At 45.6% G+C, this 22,177-nt stretch overlaps 1 protein-coding gene across 1 annotated transcript in view; it reads right to left on the bottom strand.

The window, feature by feature from the left end:
• The window catches only part of SFI1 (SFI1 centrin binding protein), a 1,072,759-nt gene that overhangs the window by 495,544 nt on the left and 555,038 nt on the right, over window positions 1-22,177 (bottom strand). The window contains exons 17-18 of the mRNA XM_069619815.1: window positions 725-800; window positions 272-367 (exon numbers count right to left, since the gene is read on the bottom strand). Coding sequence (XP_069475916.1) covers window positions 272-367; window positions 725-800 — 172 coding nt within the window. The remainder of the gene's footprint in view (window positions 1-271; window positions 368-724; window positions 801-22,177) is intronic.

The following is a 22,177-nucleotide window of genomic DNA, read 5'->3' as shown; positions in this document are numbered from 1 at the left end:
ATTAAATGATATCAGCCTTTGCAGCGAGGAGCCTGTTCCATTCACATTAACGTCCTCTTCTGGCTAAAGAGACTATGCACTCAAAACAATATTGCAACCCTATTGTGTATGGTTGTGAAAACAACACAATATTTCTCAAAGTGGGGAGCATATGCTGCACAGCATTGGTGCAGAGGTTCTACAGCAGTATGCTAGCAGAGAAATGTCCCTACTCAAAAGTAGCCAATCAAAATACATGTTATCCAGGTGTGCCATAAAGGTGGTCACCTACCTTCCAAGCAGTCAGGACCTTGTTCATCAGTTTGTGCTGATAGTGCATGTCTGCCTTCAACAGACGCTGCCACTTCTCTCGCCGAACCGCCAGAAACTGCCATTCAAAAAGAACAAGAGCTATCATGAGCAGGCCTTAAAATATGGCAAGTAAGAAATAATGCCCTGTGTGCAACTGGAGAATTGAGGGGGCGGGTGACTTTATGCCAGACTAGTAGCTTGTAATTTGAAACTTTTACCCCGTCTGGGGCCTAGGTAAACACCTGTAGCAAGATGACGACAGAGGTAGACGTCTGTGTCACGGAAGGACAAGAGAAGGAAAGGAATATATAGTCTACATTTTGCTGAAACACGTCAATGGATAACTGAAAAGCCTAAGCCTAGAGAGGAACTTATGAAAAGTGGACCTACAAAATGCCCCTTTACAAACAGAACATGCTGAAACATGACTCACCTGACTCCAGCCATTCCAGGAACGTCGCTGACATCGCTGTCGATCATACTGCATGGCTACCAACTGCAGGGCTCTCCTAAAGCAAGCATGAAACAGATTTAATTTCCACTTTTCAATTTAGCATTTCTCTTTGGCACCATCTATGCTTGAAAATACCTACCTATACCTAGGAGGATATTCATGTATGTAAAGGGGAGACGCTATGCCAAATAAAGATGCATGTTAAAAATGACTGAATGTCCGATTAAAATAAAGGTATTGATATTTTATTTCTATCCCGTTCAAACACAAGTGTTTCATTCATCCTTACAGTGATGCCAGCATTGAAAAAGAGGAGAAAGCACAATATGAAGGAGAGAGGAAATCTCCCTCCTTGTCACAACAGGTATAGGGCGTGGGCAACTTGTGGTACCAGTGCAAAACAAGGGGCACAAGGAAAAGCATAACTTGGTGGCAGAAGTTTCACGACGATGGGAACAGGCGAGGGGGTGATTGATGCTTAGCAGAACCCATCAGCATTAGGCAACAGTAAGCTTGGGGCAAATAGTATCTAATTCAGGGATCTGCAACCTGGGGCTCTCCAGATATTTTGGACTTAGACTCCCAGGAGCCTCACTGACTATGCTGGCGAGTTCTGATGAGAGTTGTAATGTGGATAGCTAAAGGTTGCAGACCAAGGATCTATTCACAGTTATGGGCATAGACTGAGAGGAGGGTTTAGTACCGCAAAAAGAAGCAGCTACCCAATTCAATTTAAAACAAACGTCTACTAACGACTGACCAATAATGTTTAACAAAGGTATGTATTGTTTTCCAGGTTGCAGCTGCACAAATGTCTGCTGCCGGGACTCCCCTCTTTAGAGCCGCAGAAGTAGCCATTCCCCTTGTAGAATGGCCACGAAGCCCATCTGGTGGTTCTTTTCCCGCTAGTCTGTAGCATTCAACTATGGCTAATATGATCCAGCGGGAAATGGTCTGTTTTGTTACAGATAAGCCTAATTTTTGACCAGTGTAACCCACAAACAGTTGGTCATCTTGTCTCAATTTAGCCATCCTAGAGATGTAAAAACTAAGAGCCCTCTTGGGATCTAATCTGTGTAATCTCTCCTCTTCTTTGCCACTGGGTTTAAAAAGTGTGCGGATTGTGGGTCTAAGATGTCGATTACCAATCCCCACCGGATTTGGACACTGCTTCCTCTAACGAGGGTTTATTTGCAAAGGCAGTTCTGCATTCTGTCCACGAAAACTGAAATGGCACTCCCACCTCCTAAAATTGATACTGCTATGGGAGCCTATCACAAGATGAGGAATACGTGGGAGGACACAATCCATTCGAAGAACAAGTTACTTACCAACTGTAACGTTCTTTCGACTGGATGTTCCTCCCACGTATTCCTCATCGACCCTCCCATCCAACCCCACAGTACAGTTTACGTGTTCTTACACTTTCCTCTCACGAAGAATGTATCGGTCATGGGACACGCCTGGGTGTTCCTCCTATATATATATTTCATCGAAAAAACAGAACTGAAGCGATGGGCGCGGCTCGAGCTACTTATACCATCGGTGACGTCGACAGAGTACGGAGTACGTCGAGGGACAATCGACGCCACGACCTCGAGCACAGCACCTTCTGCAGAGAATTTTTTTTCCCGAAGCAGCGAAGCTGAAGATAACGATTTATACCATTCCAGAAACTCCAGTTTATCGGAGCAGTCTTGGACACTTCATCGGGAAAAGCCTCGCCTCCTGAAGTGAGAGCCCTCCACATCCAGCAGATGGTAACAAAATTCCAGAATGCCCAACGTCTACCGGCCTTCGATTTTCTCAGGTTATCTGCAGTGGAAACTTCCACTCCACTACCAATGCGTCTCCCAGAGCTCCTCTTTGAGGAAATTCCCTTGAGCAGTACTGATCGCACTTCCGGTTGATCGCGGTGGCGAACAGATCCACTTGAGGGGTTCCCCAAAGGGCGAAGATCTCCAGAAGGACTTCCTGAGCCAGCTCCCACTCGTGAGAGACCGTGCTCTGCCTGCTCAGAGCGTCTGCCGTCGTGTTCTTCTCTCCGGCTAGGTGAATTGTCGACAGAGAGATTCCTTCTCGTATTGCCCAGAACCAGAGCAGCATTGCCTCTCTGCACAGTGGCAGTGACCCTACACCTCCTCTCTTGTTGAGATAGTACATGGCCACTGTGTTGTCCGTCATTATCAGAACATTCTTTCCCTGTACAGAGGGCAGAAAGGCCTTCAGAGCTAGTCTGATTGCCTTCAGCTCTAATAGGTTGATGTGTAGTTTGGACTCTGATGGAGACCAACGACCGCTGATTGTCAGATCGTTGGTCTGTGCTCCCCACCCCGTCCGTCACTACCGTTACCTCCGGCCATGGTTGCCAAAAAGACTCTCCCTTGAGAATGTTGTCGTTGCAAGCCCACCATAGAAGATCCTGAGCAACTGCGCTCGGGACTTGCAGAAGATCCGACATATTCCCTGAGAACTGGGACCACTGAGTTCTGAGTGCCCATTGAAGGGATCCCATTCTCAGCCTGGCCTCTGGTACTAGAAAAATGCAGGATGCCATGAGGCCGAGCAACCTGAGAAAATCGAAGGCCGGTAGACGTTGGGCATTCTGGAATTTTGTTAACATCTGCTGGATGTGGAGTGCTCTCACTTCGGGAGGCGAGGCTTTTCCCGATGAAGTGTCCAAGACTGCTCCGATAAACTGGAGTTTCTGGAATGGTATCATGTGGGACTTCTTGAAATTGAGGGAGAAGCCCAGTCTGTGGAGGAAGTGGCAGGTGATCGAAAGATGTTCCTGAGCTTGTTCTGGAGAACTTGCTCTGATCAACCAGTCGTCCAGGTAGGGATATATGTGAATACCTCCTTTCCTGAGACTTGCTGCCACAACCGCCAACAGTTTGGTGAAAACCCTCGGGGCGGAGGTCAACCCGAATGGCAGAACTCGAAACTAATAATGAGAATTGCCAATCGCGAACCTCCGGTACTTTCTGTGCTTTGGATGGATTGGCACATGAAAGTAAGCATCCTGAAGGTCCAATGATACCAAATAATCTTGGAGTTGGAGAGCCTGAAGGATCTGAGAAAGAGTCACCATCTTGAACTTGTCCTTCCTGAGGAACTTGTTCAAGTTTCTCAAGTCCAAGATGGGTCTCAGTCCTCCGTCCTTTTTTGGGATGAAAAAGTATGGGGAGTACCAACCCCTGTTCCTCTCCGCTACAGGTACCAGTTCTATGGCACTTTTCTCTAGCAGGGTTAAAATTTCCTTCAACAGGAGCGGATCCGGAATTTTGACGGAATTGGCTCCCGGTGGATGATTCTGAGGCCTTTTTAGAAAGGGGAGACAGTGACCATGGGCTACTGTTTCCAGTGCCCAAGCATCTGAGGTAATGCCCCGCCATTCCTTCAGATGTTGAGAGATACTGCCTCCCACTGGTGTTTTGTGTAACAAGGTCTCAGAAGGATTTGGAGGCGGCTGCAGGAGTGGCTGAGGGTACAGATGCCGCTCCTGAGGCTGATTGTGCACCTCTTCCCCGTGTTCCACGAGGGAAGTTCCTTTTGCCTCTTTGAGAGGCCTGTCCTCTTCCTTTACCAAAAGAGGAGTAGTATCGAAAAGAACGACCCCTCCAGGAAGATGAGCCGGAATAGGGTTTTAGAGGCTGGCGCAAAGAGGCGCTAAGTGATTTAGCTGCCGCTTTCGAGGTCTGAAGTTTTTCAAGGCTTTCATCAGCCTTTCTGCCAAAGAGCCTCGAGCCATCAAAGGGCATGTTGAAGAGTCTAGCTTGCACATCCGGTGCAAATCCCGACTTCCTCAACCACGCAAATCTGCGTAGCACAACGCTTGCAGCCATGGATCTGCTGATACTATCGGCAGTATCCAGTCCAGGCTGGAGGCATTCCCCCATTGCCTCCTTCCCGTCTTTGACTATATTCAGGAAGCCTTCCCTTTCCTCGCCTTCCGGAATATGATCAGCCGCCGCCGAAATACAGTCCCACAGGGTATGGGTAAACCTGGCTCGGGTACAGGTGACATTTGCCGACTCAAGTGCCATACTGCCTGACGTGAAAACTTTATGTGCCCAGGCGTCAATTTTTTTATCCTCTCTATCTGGAGGGATAGTTGGATAAGCAGTTTGTTTTGAAGTGGAAGCTGCTTGAATGACTAAACTCTCTGGAGTCGGATGTTTATTAAAATATTCAGGATCCGATCCAGCTGGTCTGTATTTTCTTGGAAAAGTGCTGTCTGCAGCAGCAATGGTTTCTGGTTTGTCCCAGTTTTTCCTCCACAGTCCTTTGAAGGGCCCTGTGAAAAGGGAGAACAGGATCCTTCTGAGGTCCCTTGACGATAATATCCGTCATGTCATCTTGTTCAAAAATGGGTGAAGTGTTACCCCAACCCATGTATTGAACTACCCTGGACATAAGACCCCTGTACCCAGCATCTGCATGCTCTGCAGCATCAGGTTTGGCGAACTCTAATTCTGGGGATGTGTCAACTCCACTGGCAGAATGTAGAGTATCACTTAGGTCTCTCCTTCTGGATTCCTGGTCAATAAGATCTTCAGGAGCTTGTCTTGTCCCATAAGTAACTCCCAAAGGAGTAACTTCGTCTTCTTCTGAAGCAGACTCTTCATAAATTGCAGACATAGACTTGAAAAAGTCTGATCTGGGCAAAGGAGTGAATCTCCTTTCTGCTTCGAGGGAAATGGCAAATCCCTCGAAGTTTTCGAGGGTGTCTTCGAAGTTTTCGAAGATGACTTTGATAATGGCGTCGATGACGCATATGGTTTTGGTGTCGAAATTATCGATGTCGAGGGCGTCGACGAAGTCGTCGAAGTCTTCGACGATTTGTGTTTCTTGGCCGGCACTTGAGAGGTGCTCGACTCGAGGTTTCTTCGACGGTTTTACGTCGACTCGAGGTTTTTTGTATTCCTCGACGCTACTGGTCTTAGCCATAGAAGCCTTGGACTTCCCTTTGTCGTCCAACGGAGCGACCTTAGGGGTATTGTTTTTTTCGAGGTTCTTTCGAGGGGGTCGAGGCCGCATTCTCGAAAACCTCCATCATCTTTTTGCGGAATTCTTCCCACTTACTGGGAGATTTTCTTCGGTCGACTCTGATGAAGAAGATGATGAGGGAGATCTATGTCTCCTCTTCATTTTTTTCGATGACGACGAAGAATGTCTCGATCTACTTCTAGATCGAGATCTCTTCAGGTGTCTATGGCGATCCGATCCCTTAGAATCGGTCGCTTTTTATGTTTTTTTGACAAAACCTTTTTTGAGGCCTCCCTCCCCACCGACAGTTTACCTCTCCTCTCACAAAGAGCTTTTTCGGTCATCGATTGGCAGGAGCCGCAGTCGTCGGTTCGGTGACTGGAACCGAGACACCAGAGACAAATCCGGTGGGGATCGGTAATCGACATCTTAGACCCACAATCCGCACACTTTTTAAACCCAGTTCTGGGTGTCGAAGGTGTCGAAGATGATGACATTTTCTCACAGAAAATAGAAGCGCGCAGTTCTCGATAGCGAAGCGATCGGAAAAACGGAACTGAAGCAACGGGCGCAGCTCGAGCTACTTATACCATCGGTGACGTCGACAGAGTACGGAGTACGTCGAGGGACAATCGACGCCACGACCTCGAGCACAGCGCCCTCTGCCGAGAATTTATTTTTCCGAAGCAGCGAAGCTGAAGATAACGATTTATCACAAGATGAGGAATACGTGGGAGGACACAATCCATTCAAAATACCTTTTTCCAATATGTGAGAGGAGTGCAGATCCTTCCAAACTACAATAGCAAGCTATTATCTTTCCAAGAACGTGGCGGATATGATATATGATAGGTTATTTATAACGCGCTTAATACCCAGAGGTTTCTAAGCGCGGACCCAGGGATCGAACCTGTGGTGCTCCATATCATCTTGCTTCCAAGGCGAGCACGTTGCCTACTGAGCTATCCTCCCTACTAATGTGCATTGTAGTCTTCATGCCCGATTATTCACACTTTTAAGATCTCGGATAACCAGTGTTATTACCCAATAAAGTGGGGCACAATTTACCAACTTTGGAAGGATGAATGGGAAAGTCAGCCCTTTTGTGGGAAGTTGAACTGGAAAGTGCAGGCTGCAGAATGTTTGAGGCAAGCACTTAACACATGAGCTATTAATCCATAGAGAAGGGGAAAAATAAAACACTTGATTCAGGGTTTACGCATCTCAGCCATAAAAGAGATGTTATGTTATTGGCCATTTGTATAGCGCCTTTCACCATTGATATGATCTCAACGTGCTGTAGGTTGAACGCCCTCGGAGATCATAGTCCATGTCAGTTTTAAAAATAGGGTGGTAAGTAGTGCGGGTGTGCACTCAGTATGTGATCAGCTAGACCGAAATTTGTGGTGGGTAGCTGCATTATAATGCTAGCATTGGTGTGGAGGTTGTGTGAGATCAGTAGTATGTGAGCAGCTAGGCTGAATTGTCTTGGGTAGCTGCATTCTAGCAGAGGTTTTGTTTGTATATGAGATTATGTGTGCAGTGTAAGAAAGGCATGGTATCAAACAGTGAAGACAGACACAAGTGATCACAGTAAAAGGGTGTTTATTGAACTTCAAATTGGTTGGTAGAACGCCTATCTAAACCTAAATCTAAGGATGGGAGCAAGCTACGACCCTCAAATAATAAACAACAAAGTCTTAGTGGATTCAGGAGGGGGGTTTTGTGAGCACTAGGAAGGTGTGGCTACCGCGCTGGAGCTGACTTCTTTGAGGTTGATGCTTACTTGCAGCCAGTTGTAAGTACCCAGTGGGGCCGTGCTCGAAGCCCCTGGCGAGAAATTGCAGAAGGGTTGGAGATTTTAATTGCGTTAGTCATGTTTCTGTTTCAAAAAGTCACGACAACTTGTATTTTGCATTGTGCCATTGTCTTTAATGTTACTGAGGTGCCGACATGTGTTTCGACCCTTGGGGGTCTTTATCAAGGCGAGTGGATTGTTATGAAGAACATTGTTCTATGGTAGCCATAATACTTGGCAACTTGTAGGGCAAATAAGGTCCAAGTGATTCAGGCCCAAGTTCTCCTTTTCAAACAGGCCTACAAATCCTCTCGCGTTCCAAGAGCCTAGCTGGAGGATCTCCTTCCCCTCCCTTCTCTGGCTCTAATGGATATGTGGCCCCACCAATTCTGCTGCCAACCATTCCCAATTTTGTCTGTTTCCCCCGTCGGGCAGGGGCTTCTGCCCATTTGCCGCCTAGGACTCCTTTGCTGCTTGGTTTCCAACCGTAACCCTAAATGGCTGGAAGGCGTGTCACTTGGAGCTTTGACCGGCCGGCTGTTTCAGAGTGCTTGGAGCCAGAATCTTCTTTAACCGAGGGCTAGTATTTTTTGGAGCTGGAGCGAGCCAGTGAATGTGGTTCGGCTGTGGGTCTGTATAATTGCTCCGCTCAAAGCCCAAGGGCAGCATATGATTACTTGGTGTCAATACCGTTGATTTTATAGCATTAGATGCCAAATACAAGATGACGCATAGTTCTTACTCTAGGAATATGATGCAGCAAATTCATCACATTCCAGCAATTTAGAGTCAAATCATCATCCACAGTTGTCAGGCGCTCCAAATATACTCGGTTAGATTCCCTCTTGTTATACCGTTGAGCTCCCACCAAGACGAACATTGGCTTCTCGCATTTCGGTGCCTCACAGTTCCTTCCAACTTCATTAATCGTGTTGCACTTCCGTTTCTTTTTTGCTGCCGTACAACCCATTAGCTCCACTTGTCTGTCAGCCATCTCTTGCTCAACCCTTTAACTTTTCCCAATGCTCAGCATCTTTTCTTCCAAGGTCCTGAACTGGGAATTCCTCATACCATTATTTACCACTTTCTCCGGGCGTTGATCATCTGCCTGGGGCTTGGTCGGCCAAAGCTTCGAAATCTGCAGAACCTGTTGGTCAATTTCTGCCAGATCTGAGTTACTAACATTTCTCCACTCCTCAGCCTCTTCTCCTCAAATTATTTCCACAAGATCACTCAAACATGAAACCGATATTGCATCAGGCTCTGCAGTTCCCTGCATGCTTTGCTGAAGGCTCATTGCTGACGTTATGGTTAGGTGCTGCATTCTTTGCAATGTGCTAGATTCTCCCGGTAGGTCCTTTTTTTGCTGCTTCGCATTTGGGGCTTGCAAGATGGGAGGGGGCGTTCTCAAATTTTTCCTAAATGCCGGTGAACAATTTGACCTTCGTTTCACTTCTTTTTTCATGTTCTTCGATTTTTTTTTTTATCTTGTGGTTGCACTTTGCCCTGGGTTCCCAGTCTCCCCCCTATCAGATCAGAACTTTGGCATATCGAAAAGACATTTGCTTCAGGGGTAGCTTCTCGAGGGGCCAGGGATTTATCTTTAGGCAAACCATGTGAGGCTGTTTGCTCTAATTCCTCGATAAGGCTGTTAGTCGGCCCCTCTCTAGGTCCCCTCGTCCGATCTTCATTGCTGCCGGCCCAGTCTTTCACCAATGCTTTCCACCCTTCTCCGGGCATTTTGCACCATTACCTTCCTTCCTCCTGCCATGTGGCCCACACTCACTTCATTGCCTTCCCTTCTCATTGGCCCTTGTAGGTCTTTAAAGTGGGTATGCATCCATTTGCAGTCTTAAAGTATGGCTGCCATCAAAGTTGACTTATCTAACTCTTCTCTCTTTGCTAAATCACATAGGTGATTTTGCCAGTTATGATGTTTCTGCTTCCTTGTCAAGGCGCTCCTGGACCTTTACTGTAAAGCCCTATAAAAAGCACATCTTTGAATGAGCCATTGCTATTAAAGAAGCCTGATGTTTCAAAGAGTGATTGAGGGCTTCATACAGTTTCCTGAAGGGAGCCCGTGATATTGTAAGTGTCGCCATTAAGGTGTTTTGCAGGTGGCCCAGGTCTGTTGTGATATGAGCCCCTCCGTATCTGGCCTCAGCATGCAGGTCGTAATCACGTCTCCTCTCAATGATGGAAGCAGAGGGCAGACTGCTATCTGAATCAATAGGCACGCCATTCCACTGCCTCGATGCCGATCCTTGCTCTATGTTTGTCTCCGAACTTCTCCTTCTCAGGTCATCCAAAGCCACCCTTGATGAAATGGGGCTCCTTTTGTCAAAGCAGAAAACCTCTTCCTCAGGGGGGTTTACTGCCGAATTTGGGCTCAACAAAGAATCATTTCCTAGTCTTTCTTTAAGGTTTGCTAGGCTCAAACGTTTTTGTTTCTCAATTCTAGATGTGAGGTTCAGACTGTCTTTTGACAAGTGGGCCACCAGCATCAATTACTTCGGACCTTCCAGCCTGCCATTTCTTCACTTGGTTCTTTCTCCTGATCTCCATCTTGGGAGCCTGGTTGGGTAATCAGGTTTCCACCAGCAGGCCCCATTTCCTCCGCCGCGGCGGCCCCATGTACCCTGTCCACTGTGCCCCACTAGGATCTCCCTCCAGGCACTTCTGTGTTGATTTCTCATCCGATCTGGTCACCAAGTCAGAAGGTAAGTCACCTTTCTTACTTTTATTAGTCCGCTGTTCATTTGCGGTCAACGATCCCTCTCCCAAGGAACCACAGCTAGTTTTTTGTATCATAGTCAGAACCTCCAAGGGCTGCAGGCGTATTCGGTTTCCAGCTCCCAGCAGATCACTAGGCAGCTTGTTGTATCCCAGTCTTTTTCCAGAGTCAAATCTGCCGGTCTAGATATAAAACTACCCACAGTTAAAAATTCTGAAGTTAGGGGCTCCACATAGGCACGCTCCTTTTTGAGCAATTCGCCTGGAGGATCAGGATCCAAAAGGGGCACGATCTGGCCGGTTAGCAGCTTCCTGGGGACTCTGAGTTTTCATACACTCCGCCTGATCTTGCTGCCACACCTGCAGGCGGGTCCCTGAGCCCAGTCCTGGCATGGTTATCACGGCTCTGCACTTCCCCACCCGCTGGTCACCTTTTACGTGTTCCACGTTGAGGGCTAGCAGTTTACTCAGCCTTTGCAGGTCTCTGCACAAGCTTTCTTGTTTGCTGGTATCTCGGCCTCGGATTCCCTTCACTTCAGAGTACTCTTAACTCTGTCACGCCAGCACCAAAATACTGCAACACTCTGCAGTTCACTCCGCGTTGGCTCCGCAAAGTGGCGAAGCTTTTGACCAGGAGGCAGCAGTGAATAATGGAAACAGCAAACACATTCCAGCACCACTCTCCACTGAAACTCTCTGCAGTTCACTCCTGTATTAGGTTATGGTTTGAGTTGTGAATTACACTGCATCATTATCCCTTATGATAGCTGAACATGCTAGAGACTTCACCTGATAGGAGAGCGTCGTGCATACCCGGTAGAAGACAAAGAGCAGGCCAAATAATAGCGTTACAACTTAAGTGCTGCTAGGCCTTTGGTTTGGAGACCTAGGCATTAATTTCCAGACATGTTTTGGGTTAAACACAATCAAAGGGTTAGCGCAACTGGGCTGTCATTGCCAACCATATATAGAGCCAACAAGTTCATAACATTAAACACAATTGTTACTGGCAACCGGGTTCCATGTTCCGGTCATTCTTACCTGCCTGTAGTGTTGGATTCTAAGCAATTTCTATTACAATCATTAAACAATAAGCCTGGTTCACTGAAGTGTGTGCACAAAACAAGCTTAATAGAAAATGTAACCAACCTGTGACTTGAATTATAGCACTGGCAATGCCAACAGTTTGGGATTTTGTGTAGGCCTGGGAAAGGCACTTGCCATGAACTGTCGTAGTACTATTAACTGGCCATTGATGGTACCAGGTTAACAAATGGTGCAGGTAACTGGGCATCTAATAGAAGTGACTGCCAAATGCCTAATACTTACAAACAAGCCTAAACTGTTGGCTTTGCCAATGCTTATAAATCAAGTGGCTGAAGGCAGACCTGGCTAAGAAATTTTTATTACACCAGCAGCATCTTTACAGCGCCAATTAAGCCACTAATTCTCAGACTGCTTTGAAAAAAACACTGGCAGGCACTTTCAGTTCAAAGTTTGCAGGTAAGGCTTGATTAAAGTGAACTCAAAGAGCTACAAGGAGGCATGGTTTTGGGCAAGAACTGGGTGGGAATGGCCATGGGGATTAGTATAGGCATGGGCAGTCAATGGGTAGGCAAAGAACCGAACACCTACAAGTTTCTTTTATCCCTTCTCATAAGCCATTTTTCCCTATCTGTAATCTAATGCAATTTTCTCGGCTTATAGGTGGTGCGAGCACCACTAGTAGTGCAAAAGTTAAATAGTTCAAAAGTTCAAAGAGTATGATCAAATCCTTGGACGCAAAGGATGTGAAGGGGATCTGGCAGATATTAAATAACCATGAGAACATATAGATTTCTTCACAGCCTGGTGTGTTTCGGAAACCTCTTGGGTTGAACATTTTAATTTGCTTTTCTCATAGAAAGCGGGTGGTAGCATAAGTAGGGATCCATTCTCCCGGTCCTCATGGAAAGTACATTTTGATCAGGAGGATGTGAAACTGGCCGCAGCGAAAATGAATACTTCAAGGGCGTTTGGGCCAGATGATGTATCTAACCGACTGCTAAAAGGCAATATTGAATTATGGCTGGATATGTTATTTACACTATTTGTACAGTTTTCTGCCAAATTGATCATTCCTAAGTCTTGGAATCAGGCGATTTTTGTGCCAATTTAGAACAAGGGTGGCAGAGAATCACCACTGGGCTACACGCCCATTTCCCTAATTGACACAACATCAAACATGTTAGCTGGGTTTGTCCTTAAAGATCTGATGAGGTGGGCCAAGTGAGAAAAAAGGTTGAACATCCTTCAACTAGGATTCAGAAATGGGGATTTGGGAAGGGACCGGTGGTTAATGGGTTAGTTTTGTCTCTGTGCTTGGCAAAAGCGGGACGAGGCTCTCGATGTTATTTGTATGTGGCCAGCCTGGAACTATACTCTGCTTTTGATAGAGTGGATAGGGTTAGATTGTGGATAAAGCTGGCCTTGTGGGGTACAGATCCAGGAATCCTGAACATGCTACTTCTCTTCCACACGGATAATTAAATCAGAGTGAGAATGAACTCTGAGGGTGATCATCCCTCGAGGTCTGTACAAGTTGGGAAGGGTTTAAGACAGCAGTGTGTACTGTCTCCAACACTTTTCAACCAATACATTTCAGACATATGGACGTTGGGAGAGGGCCCGATTATATTTCCTCCGAAATCGGGAGAGGCGAGGGTGGGATGCATGGCCTACGCCAAACCCTGTTTGGTCCTCAGTGCAGACTTAACTGGGTTTCTGAGTAAGTCAGAGAGAATCTTGTTATCAATCCAGAGAAATCTTGTAGAATGTCTGCTTATAAGAATAATACACCAAAAAACCTCAGTTGTTATATTAAGGGTAGCAGGATTGTAGAAGTAGACCAGTTTGTCTACTTAAGATGTATTTTGCTAACAAATATCACAGGAAAATTATGAAAAAAGAAGGTAGAGGCCAAGCTCATGGCTTTCATTTCTCTTATGAAAATTACATCTGGGATGTGTGCTTTCTCTTTGTGCCCTTTGCTAGAATTCTTTTCTATCACAGTGTTGTATGTCCTGGAGCTCATATCCTTTGTGAATAGAAAGTGGTTCGATACTCTTACATTAAGATTTGGTGGGCTATTTTGGGTATCCCCTCATCAGTCCCATCCGTCCCAGTTAGTCTTATTAGTCATGAATTTAGCACTCCGTCCTGGTGGTCGAATTTCAAATTAATACAACAGGGATTTATTTTTAAAATAATTGAAGTGACACTAGTCTCTCGTTTCCAAACTGGGAGATGCTGCTAGATCATAATCTAATAATTTATTAATGAATTTTATGAAGGTCCGTGAAACGGTTTGCGTTTGAAGCAGGCATTTCGGCTGGCTTCTCTAAAATTGTAATTAAAACCAGAGTGAGAGATGGGGCAAGATAGAAGATGATCATGATCTAATCAATCTAAAATTACAGGGATCAGGCGTGTTGGTATACGATCCCCAAGACTATGAGGCCCACTGTAATGAAATTACAAATAACATGCTAAACGCAATGACATATCACCCTGTTCCACCACCTTATTCAAATCTGAATTTTTTTAAATCAATAATTTAACCAGTGGTAATATAATATAAACTTGCGAACTTGTCATTATCCTATTTCATAGATTCTTGGAGAGTACCTGGAATGTATGAAGGGACCTAAACTCAGAATCCTATGATTAATAGGTGTCGGGCAGTCCATCACAAGATGATATAAAGTATACAAAGGTTGCACACCATATAAACGTCACCCTCGAAGTTCCCTAGGTAGACCTCATTTTGGTCCAATGACCTCCAGTGTTGTCAAACAATTTAATCGACATTTAAGATACTAATCGCGATGAACTTGAGATGGAAATTTACTGAGATACTTTCTTAGTTCTTTCATAGAGCGATAGAAGATTCATTTCTATTGCTGTAAGTTTAATCTCCCAGATCTTGAATGCCCATCATCTTATCCTAACGTTTTATTTTATTTTTCATCACGTGGTCGAAGTCAAGACTATCAAGATCTTCCATGTATTGCATCTCCTCTTAAATTTCCTCAAACAGGGATTAGAGTCTCTCATTAGAAGTTTTGGCTGTATTCAATAACTTATTCAATAGGGATAAACTTCTATTAATTTACTGTGCCCACCAAGACAGCAGTCCCAACTCCAATCTAATTATACTAAATGGGACCGATGCCAGGATACCCCGTACTTGCTTTAGAATTTTCCCTTCCAATAAGTCCAGGAATTTCCTGTTTTTAAAGTTCACCAATTCACTGCCATATAGCACAACTAGAAGTATCACCCGGCGTTGCCCGGGTCTGTACCCAGTGGTTCAGATTTATTCAAAACCTTCCAACCGTCACTTTTTTGGTTGTATTTTGTCTCCCTATGTGAGAGAGGGTATGCCCACACATGTGTCCTTTGCTCTCTGCGCAATAGGGAACCAAGCTGCACATCACTGAGGAGGCCCAACAAGGCCGAAACATGTCTGGGGTTGCTTGTATTTCTATGCAGAGGGGCCCTGGCCTTGCGGTTCGGGCTGGGCTGCTACCATTGGCGGCCGTACCTGACCGATTTGCACATGGCTGGACCCCTTTTGCAATGGCGCAGACGGGCTAAAAAACAGTGGTGTGGAATGTTGCCCAGAGCATTGCCAGTGGTTCAGATTTATTCAAAACCTTCCACCCATCACTTTTTTGGTTATATTTTGTCTGCCTATGTGAGAGAGGGTATGCCTAGACATGGGTCCCTTGCTCACTGTGCCATAGGGAACCAAGCTGCACATCACTGAGGTTGCCCAACAAGGCCGAAACATGTCTGGGGTTGCTTGTCTTTATGTGCAGAGGGGACATAGCCTTTCAGTTCGGGCTCAGCTGCTACCATTGGTGGTAGTACATGACCGATTTGCATATGGCTGGACCCCTTTTGCAATGGCACAGATGGGCTAAAAAACACTGGTGTGGAAGATTGCCCAGAGCATTGCCAGTGGTTCAGATTTATTCAAAACCTTCCACTCAACACTTTTTTGGTTGTACGGGGTCTGTAACTGATATGCCCGTGGGGATCTGCTATACCCTTGTTTATGTTTTATTGTGCCATAACTTCCTATTTTTTAAAAACTGCAAAATCGGTCATCTCCCAAAATCGCCTACATAGCCTAATAACACAGGAGTGGACCCCACTCCACCCCTGCGCAGGGTGAATGGGTGGGGTTGGTCAAATTTCACTATTGCTAGTACACCCCAGACTGGTACGCCGACCTTGTGTCTTAACTTTCTATTCATGGAAAAGTCGTGTTATATTTACATTATCAAAAGGTGAGGATAAATCTATTGCATGCGACAGACTGTTCTTCCAAAGTTGCCACCTATCTCAGAGGTACATGCTGACAGGGCCAAACCACTCTGAGCAGTTCCCACCCCTTTCCTGAAACCAGTTTGTAACGGATTAAATCTATGTGTGTTCTCAGGCCATGTTGTGAGCTCCCTTAATACCAGGGTTGCAAACATTTTAGCAGAAGTGTCAACCAATGAGATAGCTCGCTGGGTCCTCTCTTACCCTTTTTAAATACTGGCACCCAAATCGCTTCTGTCCAGGATACAGGACAATTCCCTCCAAAGGCTATACGTGAGAACAGTTTATACAAAATCAGCACTGGATTGTTCTTACAAATTCCATTAGCCACGCCATCAGTACCACTAGCTCTTGAGTTGTTCAACTTTCCAATAACTTCAATGTCAAACCCATCATACGAGAAGGCCCAACTAGATAGCTTGTCACTCTCAATGATGGACCCACCCATATGATCAGTACTGGCACTAAACTTGTTGGTAAAGTACTCTGCCCAGACCTCCACCAAGACACAATTGAACATAAGGATGGGTCTCCCTTTTGTTATTTAAAATCTTATCCATCAGGTCCTGATTCTTGGCAATGCATTTTTGTATTCTATGGTGCTTGATCCAGTTTTCATATTTTTGCTTTTAGATCTTTTTTGCTTTATCTTTATTTCCCCAAGCCATATCGGTGCATTTAATCCACCTCTTGGTAGCTCTCTGAAGTTTGCACTTTTTTATTTTTTATTTCTTTATCAAACTGATTTCGAGTGTTTGGTAAAGTCTGGCTCAGGCCAATTAAAGTTATCATTACGCGGGCTACCCAGTTTAGATAGTAAGGCTGGGAACTCTACAGGAGAGGAATTACTGTTTTTCTCTTCTTCTGTGAGACTATTCCACCAGTTCTTTAAACAGTGATTTGCCTTTTCATAGTTTGTTAAATTTAACGGCCCTATTTCTGGTCCCAATACAACCGACTGCTTAGTTCCCAAAAACTCACTCGCATCTCCCTCTCCACTATAAAGAGTTAATTTAAACATTGTACGATCACTCAGGCCGGTACTTTTCATCTCAAAATGTTGGACTTCTGCACACACAATATTCTTTAAAAAAATATGATTGATGGTAAACGAGGATATCAAAATAAACCAAGTCGGTTTCTCCTTCAACCTTCCATCGAACAACAATCTAGAGAGGAACTGTGACCATATCCTCCCATGGGTACCACTATCTCTCTCTACAGAGGTGTTACATTAATGACCTTTTTACAGACATGTTCTTCATAAGCAGAGTCCGTGACTAAGCATCTGCAATTGACATCACCACCCAAGATTATAGGGCTACCCTTTTCTATCCCACTGCCAATTAATCAACACATTTTCAATATCATTGAACACTTCAACCATCTCAGAGCGAGATGGGTTGAAGTAGATGTAGATATCGAATTGTTTGCCTTCACTAAAATCTGGTATCATTGTGGCAAGCACAGCATCTGAATGACACTTCAAGTTTATAAGAGCAGTGCTTTTTAATTTTTGCTCCTGTTGAAATCCCTCCCATATGCATTTTCTTTTGCTCCCAACCTCCTTAAACTGTCTGCGCACAATTAATCCTGCGTGTCTTCACTCCCAATCTAGATATTGTACCCAGTCTACCAAGAACCCTGACACTCTTAAACATTTCTTGGCCATCTTATTTTCCACTATAAAGCCATCAATAAATGGGAGCTCTCTTAGCCAAGTTTCTTGATGAAAAATTTCAAATTTGTCAAAGACTGTTTTCATTTCAATATTCAAAATCGAGTTATGTCGAGTTCCAATTTAAGATTTTACAATTACTCTGCTTGAAACCGTGCCTAAATCCTGATGTTGGCGGGAGTGCAGAAGCAAGCCATCCCCAACTCGACAATTCCAAATCACGAGTGACTTGCCTCCATTGATCATATTCAAATTAGCATCTTATAGTAATATTATCACGAAGAAACCCTTTTTGTTCAGCATAAGACTGTTGGGAATAGTAGCTATCAAATCTTTTTAATAGAATGTCCTCTTGTAGATCACTCACCAACTTCTCGATTAACTTTGAGCGAAAATGGAATGCACATTTTCCCACACATGCATGATCAAATCAATGGGCAAATTCTATATGACAAAGTAATTGAGCATAATTCTGGAACTGCAGTTAACAGTGCCAGTATTCTTGCTCTATTTTGAGGAGTGTCCCGATCTTCCTCAAACACTGATTCAAAAATGATAAGTTGAATTATGCCTTCTTGTCTTCTATCATAGGGCTCAACGTCTTTTTTTTTTTAGGTCCACATGTAAGCCCCTTGCTTTAGGCTTTAGTAAGCTCTTGCCCAACCTTTCACAAAGTTCTTCATTATGCATGTTAACATCAGCCTTCCTTAGGATCGTCACATTATCCAATGAGATGTTATTATAACTCCCACTCCTCCCTCTTCTTCCCCCCCAGGTTGCGTCGTCAGATCGACATCAAGAATCTTTATTCTGGTGGGTATATTCGATACCTTTCTTGTTACTTTCTTGGCTTTCTTTCGTTTCGTTTTACTGGTATGGTTCAAGGCTCCCGAGGGCATAGTAATTACTTTTGAAGCAAATGCAAGCAATACGTGAACGACTGTGGTCCCACCAGTAAAATCTGTTTGACCATTCGGACTGTCATCTATAGTAATTACATTTCCAGAGGTTGCACAGCCACCCACTCCACGTTGTTCTCTTTATTTGGCTGCATACAACATTTTCCTTAAGGACCCCTGAGACCCTCTGTTCATGACCTGCGGACCACCTCTCCTCTTCAAGTTCACTTTTTACCCACTGTGATACCTTTAACTGAGGATATTGGCGGATCCTCCTGGTCACCCATTATTGCACCTGCTTTCTTGCTTTCCTGGGAATTTAATAAGCCCTGAGTACCAGTTTGCTCGGTTGCTTCAGTATCATCTGACTTTATCACTGCTTGTGACTGAATTTGCGTCTCGAGTGATAGGGAATATCTGATTTAATTAAAAATAGAAGAATTAGCTCTCACTTCATAAGCAATTGTGTCATATAATCAAATAAACGATTGGAGCACAATGCTCAAGGCTGGAACGGTGCTCATTCCGGATTCCGAAATATCTCGGCAGATCGAATCATCTCCTTGAAAAGGAAGAGATGATCTATCTGCCGTAGTTGAGCTTTCGTTCAATGAGTATTCTTCCGGGTTAGTCATGCCGGGGATTACATCAGTGTTCTGTGTATTAAATAAGCCTGGCGACATACTGATCCTTTCTCGAGGGTCCTCGACTGCTTGGATTTCATTCTCCAAACTGATACAGGCATGCAGTAAAGAGGCACTTACTTGGTGTTCCATCTGACTGAGGACTGCCCCAGAAATGTCACAGTGTGTTACATTCAGCCTCTGCCCTCACCATTATCGAGTCTGGAATCGAGGAACCTGGCTAAACAACCTTGCTATATATTTTTGTTTGCAGTTGCATAAATGTAGTATTTTCCGTTGATCGAAGCGGGACGATAATTTCCCTTGTTGAGTCAAAGTTCTTTCAATCTCGTCGTCTAGTGGACTAGAATCCACGCTTCTGAGGTTATACCTTTTATTTTTAATTCTCATGTGAGTGGCTCAACGGGTTAAACCCTGCAGTCACCACTCGTGCTATAGAATCCCAAATTACTGAATTATCTGCTTAACAAGGTCAGTCGTCCGTCTCAAAGCATAACTTGTAAGAAACAATTGCGTGAAGTCTCCTTAATATAATCAGCCACTAAGAAAAAGCCCACTAAATCAATTAAGTTAATATGGAGTAGTAAGATATATTGGAGTCAGCAGAACACTCACAGCAGTATGCACCTATCCGTCATGGCTTAGTCCAGATAATGCTGTTGCAGCTCGCAGACTGACTTCACTTTGCACTCCACTTTGCAGTCCGCTTCTCGGGGATCTCAGGATTGAACAGTTTTCAGGTGGAGCCTCTGTTTTTCTGCCGCTCTCCACCTGCGTTTGGTACAGCTTTGTCTCCACACGTTAGAAGTTACGGCCCTTGGATTGGTCGGCCTCTCCCTCTCTCTCTTTCTCAAAGCAAACTTGTAGCGTGAGCAAAATTGACTGTTTGGAGTCCTTGTATCATCTGGCAATGGAATGGCCGGCCGTATTGCAGAGAAAAATCACATTGTTGGGCAAATTTTGTTCCTTCCACTTCTGCCATTGTTGCCCCTACTTTTTGGGCTAGACTAACAAATGGGAACCAGCTCTCCTTAGACTTGCTTTGGTGATCTTTTTTAAATTAGAGGGGAAATTTATTACCGAGTAGGGTAGGATGTATACATGTAAAGTTACAGGAGTTGTGAAGGTTATTGATTTTTTATATCTGTATGTATATTTTATTGAATGTATTTATTTTGTATTTGGAATATAGGCTGTATCATTTGTTATGTGATTGGTATGAAATCTTGACATAAGCTGATATTAGATAACATTTATTATAGAGAGGTAATCTAAGGAGGTGTGATGTTGTAATGAATTGTGTATGGCTATAATGGTATCTTACTTTTATGATGAGGTTTGTTTTTAACCAAAGACACACTAAGAAAGAAATAAGAAAATAATAATTCAAACTAAAAAGGGCTTCCCCTTTGGTGGACGCTGATAAGGTGATAAAAGATTGCAGCCACAATGGAATTGAAAGTAAACATGGAGGATATGTGTGATTATGTTGATGGTTCACTCGAAATTGCTAATGGGAGTCACAATTTAGCATCACCATTGATGAAAATTCCCATTTTAATCTAGACGATTATCTGCAAAGAAAATCAAGTCCAAGCGTGCCCAGAGACAAAAAAAAGAAATCTAAAAGAAGTTAACGTCCAAACCAGTGACATAGTATTTTTAAAGTGCTCTTGACATTCAGGAGTGACTGAGTCTTTAATCTTTCTCCAATCTGGCACAGGAAAAGACATCTTTACAGGTTATACTCAAGTGATAATTTTAGTCTTAAAGACAGAGCTATGAAAGTTTTATTCACAAAAATTGGTACACTGGAGACCGCCAGGGGGCGCGGGACATGACGGACCTGTGAGCTCGCGCTCCGTCAGCACCGCGGGGCCTAGTGTGCTTCGAGGATCCCCGGTCGGGATTTTAAAGCAGCCCCAGAGGAGACCACTGTCCTCGAATTAAGTGGGAAGCCCCACTCGCCCAGCAGCCCGAGACGCCAGCCTCCCTAGGCGCAACCACGGAGAGAGTCACTGGGAGCGGGAAAGACACACCGCGCCGAACGTGAGCAGCGCCTACAGCGCGGGAGACACCTCCGCGCCTTCGCCGAGCGGGCCCCTTGGAGGCACACGGGAACCGCCACCGGGGCGGGAATTACCCCGCCCCTACAATCACCACAATATCAGGGAAGCCGGGGTGCTGGGGGAGGCATCCCCACGTCCACAGCCCGGAGCGAGACACCAGGGGCCAGCGACCAGAACGCAGGGGGGAGAAAGATGAGGCCACTCCGGACCCATTCCTGGCCAGAGAGGACGGGACTGCCCCGCGCCGATCCAGGCGCTCCTCGGCCGCGCCCCGCTTGAAAGCCTGGGTGCCTGGACCACAGAGGGCCCGGAGAAAGTCGGACCCGGAGGGCCGCACACATGAGGGACCTCACTCCCGCTGCTCTCGGGCCCCACGGAGGGGCTCGGCCCGAAATCAGCCGCCGATATAAGGTGAGGAGCCGAAGGGGGGGGAAAGCATGTTGGTGTGGGCTTTGTGGCCGGAGCTCCCACCCCCCCCGGCCTTATCAGAGCTATATGGTGCACGGATGGCGAGTGGAGGCGGCAGGGGAGAAGTGGAATACAGCACACCCAGGCCTTGGCACTGCGCAAGGCACCCAGCCGGATAAGAAAGCACCTGCCCTGGCCATAGATTTCCCTTGCTACCCTGGACTTAATCCCACATAGAGCAGAGGAAAACGCAGCATCCTACAACAAGGGGCCGTGATTCCCGACCTGGGCTTCTAGAACGTTCCAGGGGGACCCTGCACAGCGGCGCCACCTCCCAGGGCCCGCCCTACCCCCGATCCTGGTGCAGACCCCACTCTCCGGCGCTATCAGTTCTCTCCAGCGGTTTCGCCGCCAGTCCCCAACCCTGCCAGAGGGCCCCGGAGTCAACATGCCGGCAGTGGGGGACCCACCCACGACAGCACTGACCAGGGATGACCTCACGGATATCCTCCAGGAGATCAGGGCGCTCCGCGCAGATATACAAGCTTCCATTGTAGACCTCAAGGGGAGAGTGGACACCTTGGAAGACAAAATGGAGGGGATGGAAAACAACCATCTACAGGCGGACCTCCTCGACATGAAATATGAGGCCAGGTTAACAGACTTGGAAATGAGAGAAGAGGACATGATCCTTAAGATGGACGATTTAGAGAACAGGGAACGTCGAAACAACCTGCGCATTATGGGGATGACTCAGGAGAGAGGGGAGACGCCCGCGGATGTGGGGAGAAAAGTCCAGGGCCTAATCAATCAACTCTTCGCACTGGAGGGGGCAAAGAGG

This window comes from Ambystoma mexicanum, chromosome 10 (genome assembly GCF_040938575.1).
Source record: "Ambystoma mexicanum isolate Mex_15411 chromosome 10, UKY_AmexF1_1, whole genome shotgun sequence".
Lineage (NCBI taxonomy): Eukaryota > Metazoa > Chordata > Amphibia > Caudata > Ambystomatidae > Ambystoma > Ambystoma mexicanum.
The sequence above is the reverse complement of the archived record's forward strand: the minus strand, read 5'-3'. Positions and strand labels throughout refer to the sequence as shown.